We start from the raw sequence: 9,543 nt of genomic DNA, 5'->3' as shown, positions 1-9,543 counted from the left end.
CCATGAAGTCACTAGCAGTTTGATGCCCCAACTATAAAGTTCATCACATCCTACATATTTAGTATGTTTGGTGGTCTAGAACATAAAGGGTTGTCATGATATGGTATCCCAACCTACTGCACATCTGTACCACATTACATTTTAAAGAAGCCACATGTCAGTCCTCAGCCCTGACAGCTAGTGAACGTGAGAAGTTAATTCCTGAATGCCACAGGGAGCAAGAGTTTAAGTGCGTACTTCCTCTTTGCTGTAAAATTCTTAAATTCTTAATAAACATTCTTGACTTTTGATGTAACTCCACCTCCTTTAGTTTTTTATACCATCTCGTGCTCAAAAACTGGCCAGTCGGGAGATGAAGGGTCCAGGGAAATTTATTGTTCATTATTTTGAATCATCTTTATGAAGGCAATCCACACACTGAAAACAGCCTCAAGTCAAAGGTACGACTGCACTAACTAGCATTTACTGGTATGGCGACTATCCACATCATTCAATGTCTTTCCTCTTGTTTTTTTTTTAAATAACACTGATGAACCAGAGGCAGCAATTTCCCTTCTTTGTGAAGCCTGTGAGTGTCCGCTGCGCCTCCAATAAATCGTCCATTGACAAATATCCTGGGAACCTGTTGAAGAAGGAAAAGATAAATAAGGCCTAACCATCGGTGTCAGAACTGGTCCAGTTTTGGAGGGAAATGAGGAAAAGTAACTTGCCGAATATAGCAACAGGAAAAGAGATAGGAGGCAAATCTAACGCAATCTAATTCTAAAGCCCCTCCTCCTACAGACCACACTAATTTTAAAAAACAAAATAAGGCGAGCCCAACCAGCCTCCAGGAGGTTCCTCGGGGTCTGCCTGCCCTTCAGAGGCCTGAGGCAGAAAGGATCAACTTTTCCTTTTTTCTGCCTCTTTCTTTGGGATGCTCCTCAGAACCTAAGTACATTTTTTCTGATCCTTTGAGCTTCCCTACTTTCTCTAAAGCCTCCTTCCCCGACCGCCTGCCAGCTGCTTGTCTCCCTTGTGTCTGACCTCTGTGCTGGCTTAACCAGCTGGCTGCCTTTCCTTTCCTCTTCTATTCTTCTCCCTTGGGCAACTATTGAGATTTTTTTCAGCTTGTGTGACCCAGCAGTTTTTCTTTTAACCTCTAAAAAAACTGTCCTTGAGCAGCAAGAAAGGAAGGGAAGGTAGGGAAGTATTAATAATGTTTCTGTGGTTCCTGTCTACGTGTTTCCAGGTATCTCCTACAAACCTTCAAACAAGAAGGAAAGCGGCAACCATGACTAGTCAGTCCTCTGCCTGTTCATATCATGAAAAAATATGCAGATTTCCAGAAGCTAAAACAAGAAGCAGAATACACAGATATGCACAGAGGCTGGAGAGTCCATTCCGGTCTGTCCTGTTCCAGAGTGGAAGGATGAATTTACCTCACAAAGACCTCCAAAAGGAGTTTTTTTTTTTCCCCTTTCCTTTTATTGGATATTTTCTTTATTTACATTTCAAATGTTATCCCCTTTCAGCATGGCACCCCTAATGGAGGAGTTAGAGGAAGGACTGAAGGACCTGAAGGGGGTTTGCAACCCATAGGAGGAACAACAATATCAATCAACCAGACCCTCCAAGAGGATCTTAATGTTCCACAAATACTCATGACATCATCACCTGCCTCATGCCAGTCTGTCTCTGTCTCTGTCTCTGTCTCTGTCTCTCTCACACACACATACACACATACACACACACACACATTCACTATGCTGTTTCATATTCTATGAGGCTGGTTTCTTTGTAGATCTGCCATTTATTTATCAACGTGTAATCCACTGAAATGTCAGGCTTGCTTTTGCTAGCAGGAAAGTCTAGTGTCCGAGGACTGGTATGGTACTAACCCATCTCCAGGAGCAGCAGAGCTGAGACTATACTCACAGTTCTTTCCCCAGTCATCTTGTGAAGCGCATCTTGAAACTGGTTGCCATATTCCAGCATATCCAACTCCACAGCCTTGTAGTTGACATTCATGTCATGGAAAATCTTCTTGGCCATGGAACAGTAAGAACAGGATGTTTTTGAGAAAATCACCACACAATTGTTAGAAATTGTTTCCTAAAATAAAAAATAGATAAACACAAACAAAACCTTTTCATTCTCCACATTACCTTTTGTAATTAAATCAAAATTTGTAAAAGGATTATGATTCTGCAGTGTAGAGCACAACTCTGTGCTCCAGTGAAGTTTCAATCATCTATGTGTGGTATCTGTAGATTAGGGATAGTATTCATTTCAAACAATGGCCATGGCCACTAGAAACAACAACAAAAAAAGTATCAAAACACTGGCTTCCTGAGTAGTATCAAGAATGAAACCAATGACAGCCAAGTCTTTGGTTTTGATCTCTCATATATTATGACAGCCAATTCTTATACTACAAACACTCCTGCATATTCTTGATGTCAAGAAGTCATTTCAGCCTCACTGTAATCACTATAGGTTCACCCTGTATTATTTAAACGTCACAGATAAGAAACTGTGGCACATAGGAAGATAAGTAACTGTCCTGGTTAGGGTTTTACTGCTGTGAAAAGACACCATGGCCAAGGCAGCTCTTATAAAGGACAACATTTAATTGGGGCTGGTTTACAAGTTCAGAGGTTCAGTGCATTACCATCAAGGCAGGAGCATGGCAGCATCCATGCAGGCATGATGCAGGAGGAGCTTAGAGTTCTACATCTTCATCTGAAGGCTGCTAACAGAATATTGACTTCTAGACAGCTAGGATGAGGGTCTTAAAGACCCCACCCACAAATACCACTCTTACTCCAACAAGCCCACATCTACTCCAACAGGGACACACCTTCTAATAGTGCCACTCCCTGGGCCAAGAATATATAAACCATCACAGTAACCTACCTGCTATCCTTGATTAATAACTATGCTAGCTGTGAGTTCAGGTGAACCCAGCCCTATAGTCCAGACACTTAATCTTTATTGTACTTCCCAAATGTTTTAAGAGGTGCTCAGGAGGCATTGATTCCCTACTACCAATAACTTCCAGTCGCAGGGAAATAAGGTGACCTTTCTCCTTAAAATGCTCAGCTTTCACCAAGTATGGACAATAGCGTACTGCCTAAAAGCTACTGTGATAAGCTATGCTTTTCAGGTGATCCTGCAAAAGCCACTTCAAGATTGACCCACTTGCTCAATCATTTGAAGCCCAAGTTATAAGCAAGTTTCCCAAATGACTCTATGATAGCTACCTGGGTAGCACTCTTCTTGGGTCTTTACCATAGTCTCAGCTTTGGTGTATGTCTAACCAGCCTACCATGCTTTCTTGTAATTTTGTTGCATTCCTTTTGTCTTGATTTGGTTTGGTTTTTTGAGACAAGGTTTCTCTGGGTAGCCCTGGCTGTCCTAGAACTTACTCAGTGTCCCAGGATGATCTCAAACTCATAGAGATCCGCTTGCCGATGCCTCCCGAGTACTGGGATTAAAGGCATGGGCCACCACTATCTGGTGTGTCATTTCTAAGCATGAGGATGTCCAAGTTCTGGCATCCACATAGGTTTTCAATGGACAAGAGCTAGCATCTGAGCACCCACCTAGATGGTTCTTACAAGATGCAGTGTGGGCATTGGGCAATGCACAGACAGGGTGCTCTCCAGTCAAGCTGAGGTCTGAACCCGGAAATCATTTGTTTGTTTGTTTGGTTGGTTTTTTTCGAGACAGGGTTTCTCTGTGTAGCCCTGGCTGTCCTGGAACTCACTTTGTAGACCAGGCTGGCCTCGAACTCAGAAATCCACCTGCCTCTGCCTCCCGAGTGCTGGGATTAAAGGTGTGCGCCACCACACCCGGCTTGAACCCGGAAATTGTAATTCACCTTCATGACATGGTAGGTGTTCCCTCATGCTCTGGGAACTCTGGCTCCTGCCTAAGTTACCNCCCCCCCCCACAGCCCCCACAAGAGAAGCATGGCTAGAAGTCACATAGGCAATGGCCCAAGCTTCTGACTTTCAAGCTAAACTCCTCCCCAGTGACCTAGCAACAGTAAAGACAACAGTAAAAATTCTGTTCAGTCCCTGCTTGCTCTCTTGTCTCTCTCACTCCTTTGTTCTCTTACCTCTCACTTCTCTCACCCCTCTCTCCTCTTTCCTTTCTCTTTGTCTTCTCCTTTCCTCTCTCCCTTACTCTCTTTCTCTCTAGCCTTTCCTCCCCCCCTCTCCCTTCTCTCCTTACCCCCGGCATTTCTATAATAAAGCTCTAAAACCATAGAGAGTCTCTGCTCCAATCAAGATCCACTGCGCTCACTGGTGCCTGTGTTGGGAACCTCTTCCCTCATCCCTCTCTCCCATAACCCCGGTTGGTTTAGCAAAGTAGCTCCAGGAATCCCACCCAGGAAGGGCTGCCCCTTTGCCAACCACCGAAGAGTGGGTCAGAGACCTGAATGCCCACCCAGGGCTGAGTGGAAAGTGTATGGCAGCTCTCCCACACCTGACAGACCAGAGAATAGGTGAAATTCTGGTGGGGTGTGGGTCTTTCCTCCCCACTCCCCCCCAGAACCCCCCCTTTTTAGTTCCCAGCAATGCAGCATAAACAGTGACCTCAAGAGGAAGACAGAAACACTAAGTGGGATACCCAGAGAGCTTCAGAACGTAGACTCACCCTGAGGGGTCAGAAGTGAGTCACAGCCTAGACATATGCGTGTGATCTATTCTATGTTCTTTCTCCTACTTTCTCAAAATATTTAACATTCTATCACAGCAAGGCCAGCCATACATGATAACATACTACATTACTGAGTCAGTTTTACAGACAACAGAACTGAGGCTGAGACGTTCATTGTCTCATTTCCTCCAACTCCACACTACACCTGAAGCCAGTAATCTTCCACCATGCTATTTAGGTTAGAGGCACTCAGGGCCTATCATTTAGACTTGAAGGGATGAGCGCTGACTCTGAATGCTTCCCCAACACAGAAGCACTAATGAAGAGAGTCCAAAGTGAGTGGACCTCCAGATGATAATGCCAGGGTTTCATAGACACTCTTCACTTTCAAACCCACCCTCACTAAACATTTCATGGTGCTGTTTCATATTTTAAAATAGAGAACACCCCGTATAAGAAGCTTCTCGAATTGCTGCTGTACTCGGAAGACAGTGAGGCAGCTAAAACAAACTCAGATTCCCTCTGTGTGTTACTGGAAAGCAAAGGCCCAGGCTTATGGTCTGCCACTGAGCTGCACCCTGAGGCCATAGCAGAAACAAAACATATGCAGAAGGAAGTGAGGGAGACAAAGATGTGCTTCATGAGCAGGAAGAGAAGAAAAATACACGTATAAGAGAAATCAAAATGGTTTTGATTTCATTTTTGTTTGCAAAGACGGATCTCAGAAGGGGGGGTTCCGAAGAAGGCTTGAATTTTCTCTCTTGCTTCCATTTCCCAACTGCTAGGATGACAGGAAAATGAGGCCAGATCCAGCTTAACACAAAATTTCTGAGGCAGAAGTAATTAAGATGGACAGTGAAAGAGAGAAGAAAACAAGAGAATAGAGCCATGTACGGTACCCCAAAGAGAATAATTTACGGAGTAATTATTACACAGTAGGTGCTCCTCGTGCCAAAACCACACAAAAACCCTGGCTCTGAAAGCCTCACTCTGAGGTCAACAGTAGACTTCGAGTGGGCATGATGGGAAAAAAAAAAGAAATTCAACCTCATAGATGGATTAAGAATAAGTTTCAGCCAGGTCTGGTAGGACAGGTCTGTAATCTCAGCTACGTAGGGAGCTGAAGCAACATGTCAAGTTCAAGAGCAGCCTGCCTAAGAGCAGTTCACCGTTATTCCAGGCAACTCAAGGAGACCACACCTATATCCCCAGCTCTGGGAGGTGGGGGTGATAGGGAACGTAGAGACAGAACTGGTGGAGCACTATCTCAAAGGAATAAAGCAGAAACTGATAGAGCAGGACACTGGACATCCCTCCTCTGGCCTCCACACAAGCATGCAGCCATGTGTATACACAGAAACCACACAAAAAGAAAGAAGAAGAAATTTCAGAAACTTTAACCAATGAAATGGTATAGGACTTGTCACAAGGATAACTTTGATAGCAATTTTTAAAATAGATAATACTTTAGTGATATATTTTCCCAACTATGTCAAGTCTGGCCACAAAATAAGTACATTAACAGTGTGAGCTATTTCTTCTTCCTCTGTCTTCCCCATCACTCACTTGGATCTGGTTCACAGGAGTAGCTGCAGACTTCCCCCAAAACGACGACGTGCTGTTTCCCATTCTAAAACAAATGAAAGAGATCAGCACAGTTAATGAGGTGACCCCCCAGCAGGGAAGACAACCTTAAATATGAATATGTCCAAATACACAAAGCAGGAAGAAGCTTTATCTGCACAAAACACCAGTTCTCATAGTACTTGTCCGCTAACACCAGCAGGACCCATGTGCTTCTCTAAGCAGCCTTTCAATAAATTTTACCTAGGAAAACCAATCTCTGGCTCGGTTGTTCAGTATACTCTTATTCTTTTTCTTTTTTTTTTTTTTTTTCTTTCTTTTTTTTTTTAAACAGGGTTTCTCTGTGTAGCCCTGGCTGTCCTGGAACTCACTCTGTAGACCAGGCTGGCCTGGAACTCAGAAATCCACCTGCCTCTGCCTCCCAAATGCTGGGATTAAAGCCACCACACCCAGATACTTATATTAAGTGCAAAGTAAGCTATTTTAAGTTTAAAATTTAAAGGCCCCAGTGAAAACACGTCCTAAGTCACAGTGTAGCGTTTCAGTCCTGTTTCTGAATGAATCTATATCAAATGGCCTTTCCCAGCTCATGTTAGCCCTGGATGATGAATATCTGCTCTACTTGGTCACTCTGGACCACTTCAAATAAGCTTGCATCAAGCATCACCTTCCGTAACAACAAAGATGAGTTAGAGAGAGGAATCATTGCAACTAAATGTGCATTTGTCATTAGCATTCCTTGTTCCCCAACAGACTAACAAGGAAACCACTAAAAGCACCATGGGCTTTTTCCAGGTAGAGAGAGGGTAGGAGGGAGTAAGAAGCTTGGAAGACTGCTCCCTACTTTGTGGGAGGCAGCTTTGAGAAAAAAAGCTGGCTGGGTTTGTGAAGTTCAAAGCAGTAGGAAAGTGCCAGTTGGCTTTGACCGGGAAGAACACTGGATGGCATCAATCCAATCTAGTTGGGTTTTCAACTCTAAAAACAAAATCTCTAATCTAGCATTTACCACCTCCTTAAACCTATGTAGCATTTACAACGGGTGAGCTTTTCTAAGAAATTAAGAGGACCAAAGAGGTATATTCCCTGCCAAAGAAAAAGCTCCAAAAAAGCACCCCTACCTTTCTTAAGGCAGTCCCTTCGATTTCTGGTTTAGCTTTCCTATTAAGGAAAGGGGCAGGCACCGCATAAATGCCCAATGAAATACCTCAGCACTGATAAAGCACCAACTAGTCGCGCTCCATTTATGAAACATCTACTAAGAGGTGGTAGGTGGGCAAAGCAGGATATACACCAGATATATCCAATAGGAAACAGTCCTAATGATCTGTCAAATGGTTAACATCACGTGATCAGCGCTTTCAGAAGGTAAGTCAGAGGAGTATAGGATGTTGAGACAGATGTCTTGACAGCTGCCTAGGCCAGGCCTGATCGGCCATCACTGGTATGCCAGCCCAGGGTTATGCTAAGGAAGGAAGCCAAGGAAAGCAGTGCTCCCATCAAGCCAGAAACCACATCTACAGGATGCCAGAGTTACTAGCTGCAAAGCCGGCATTTAAAAGCATGAGTCAAGTTCACGTCCTGCGACAGGATAGCAAAGACTTACAATCAACCTAAGAACGACAATGTAAGTTCCCACAAGCAGGGGAGTCTCTTTTCAGGGTCATCCAGGTCTACGCTGAGTTAAAACCACATGCTGTATATGTGAAGCTCAGGCTAGGACGTCTGTTGTTTGTCTCAAGCCGGCTGGGACCACTGGGGAAGGTCCACACTAACACTACCGCAGGGATCCACGCGCCCCGCAGGCCCGCCCCGCCCCGCCGCGTACCCCGAGCCCTCAGCTCCAGCCGCGCCACGCCGCCCCACCAAGATCCTCCCGCTCGCCACCAGCCGCCTCCCCACCGAAGCCGCGCGGCGCCAGGACATAGCCAAGGGTCCCCGGCAGCCTCCGGGAGAGCAGCGGGCGAGCGCGACCACGACGCCGGGAGCCCGCCCCTCCGGCTGCCTCGCTCCGCCCCATCGGGCTGTCCGCGCCGCCGCCCGGCTCGCCGCGCTTCCTGGCTTCCCCCGTCTGCGCGCGCCCACGCGCCCGCGCGTTCGCATCCTCGACTGTAGGGCGAGGGACTCACCTGCCTGCCGAGTTCTTCCGATCTCTACCGAGTTCTCCCGAGCTCCTCACGCCGGCATTCAGGATTAAGAAAGAGGCTTAGGGAGAGCCACAAGAAAAATTACTCGAGGCAGGGTGGTGGCCCGGTGTTTACCTGAGGGTGGTAGGTAATTCAGTCACCGCCTCCGGTCAGACAGGTTTAGGATGTGAAAGATGGACCGACCGGAATGTCATCTTAAGATTAATTTATTGATCAGGAGTCCATAGGCAGGTTGAATTGTACACTCAGAAAGAGAATGTTTAATGTTCTTTCCGAAGAAAACAAGTTGGTGTTTTTAAAATAAACTGAAATTAGGAAACGAATTAGCCCAGAGACAGTTCATCATGGCTTTAACAGCCATGGCTGCCACAGCTCCTAATGACAAACCTACCCAAGCCTCTCAGTGATGGTAATAATAGCACTTTGTACGTGTTTTCATAAGTTCAGGGGGATCCGCCCTTAGCTGTATACACTGAGGATGCTGAAACTGAAAGCCAAGGTCTAATGGTGTATCTAAAACTATGAACAATGTTTGGAACTATCCATACCTTTATTGAGCCTCCATGCTGAACCCAAACTTAAGATTCATGTTGCCAAGGTACAAAATTAGAACTTCTGTTTATGGGTGCTCTTTTTTTACTTCCCTTGGTCTGTATATCATCAAATCATAAAAGATTTTCATAGTCATAAAGTTAGTTGCAAAATCAAATCTCCCAGGGGTATAACATGTTTTTTTTAAAGCCCGAATTTACTTTGAAAATCAAAGTTTGCTATTTACATATAATTTTACCAAGAGATAGCGACTTGGGAAACTTACTGTGGCTTTTGTTGTTTGTTTGTTTTGAAGTAGAACTTTTGAAGAACAATTTACCTATGGTTCAATTAAGCGTAACAATGTAAACCCCTCCCTCTTTCTAGAGATACATTGTTTATCCCCATTCGGTCTCAATTTTACAATCCTCCAGCACCATCTCTTAAATGCTGGGATACCATTCACTACCATGTCTTCTGCACAATTTAATTTTAATATACTGTAAATGAGATTTTTTTTTAGTGAGCAGTTGCTCCTTTAAAAAACATCAGAATGCAAGTACTAACGACATTATGCCTGAGATAAGCATGATGCAGTGAGCTAGACTGATACTTTCCGACTTCCGCTGTTTCC

General features: G+C 44.7%; 1 protein-coding gene across 7 annotated transcripts; it reads right to left on the bottom strand.

The window, feature by feature from the left end:
• Window positions 1–353: 353 nt before the first annotated feature.
• Window positions 354–8,545, bottom strand: Glrx2 (glutaredoxin 2). 7 transcript variants are annotated; one of them, XM_029481796.1, is made up of 4 exons: window positions 8,361–8,545; window positions 6,217–6,280; window positions 1,918–2,094; window positions 354–622 (listed from the first exon to the last, which is right to left on the bottom strand). In XM_029481796.1, exons 2-4 carry the CDS (start codon window positions 6,277–6,279, stop codon window positions 491–493), a joined length of 372 nt encoding a protein of 123 aa, XP_029337656.1. In that variant the 5' UTR covers window position 6,280; window positions 8,361–8,545; the 3' UTR covers window positions 354–490. The 7 variants fall into 7 exon arrangements, with proteins under 7 accessions (XP_029337656.1, XP_021017872.1, XP_021017842.1 ...); XM_021162213.2 differs by having other exon boundaries at window positions 8,493–8,513; XM_021162183.2 differs by lacking the exon at window positions 8,361–8,545 and adding an exon at window positions 8,060–8,252 and having other exon boundaries at window positions 1,918–2,022.
• Window positions 8,546–9,543: the final 998 nt, after the last annotated feature.

Source organism: Mus caroli, chromosome 1 (assembly GCF_900094665.2).
Source record: "Mus caroli chromosome 1, CAROLI_EIJ_v1.1, whole genome shotgun sequence".
Taxonomy (NCBI): domain Eukaryota; kingdom Metazoa; phylum Chordata; class Mammalia; order Rodentia; family Muridae; genus Mus; species Mus caroli.
Note: the sequence above shows the minus strand (reverse complement) of the source record. Positions and strands in the feature narration are given on the sequence as shown.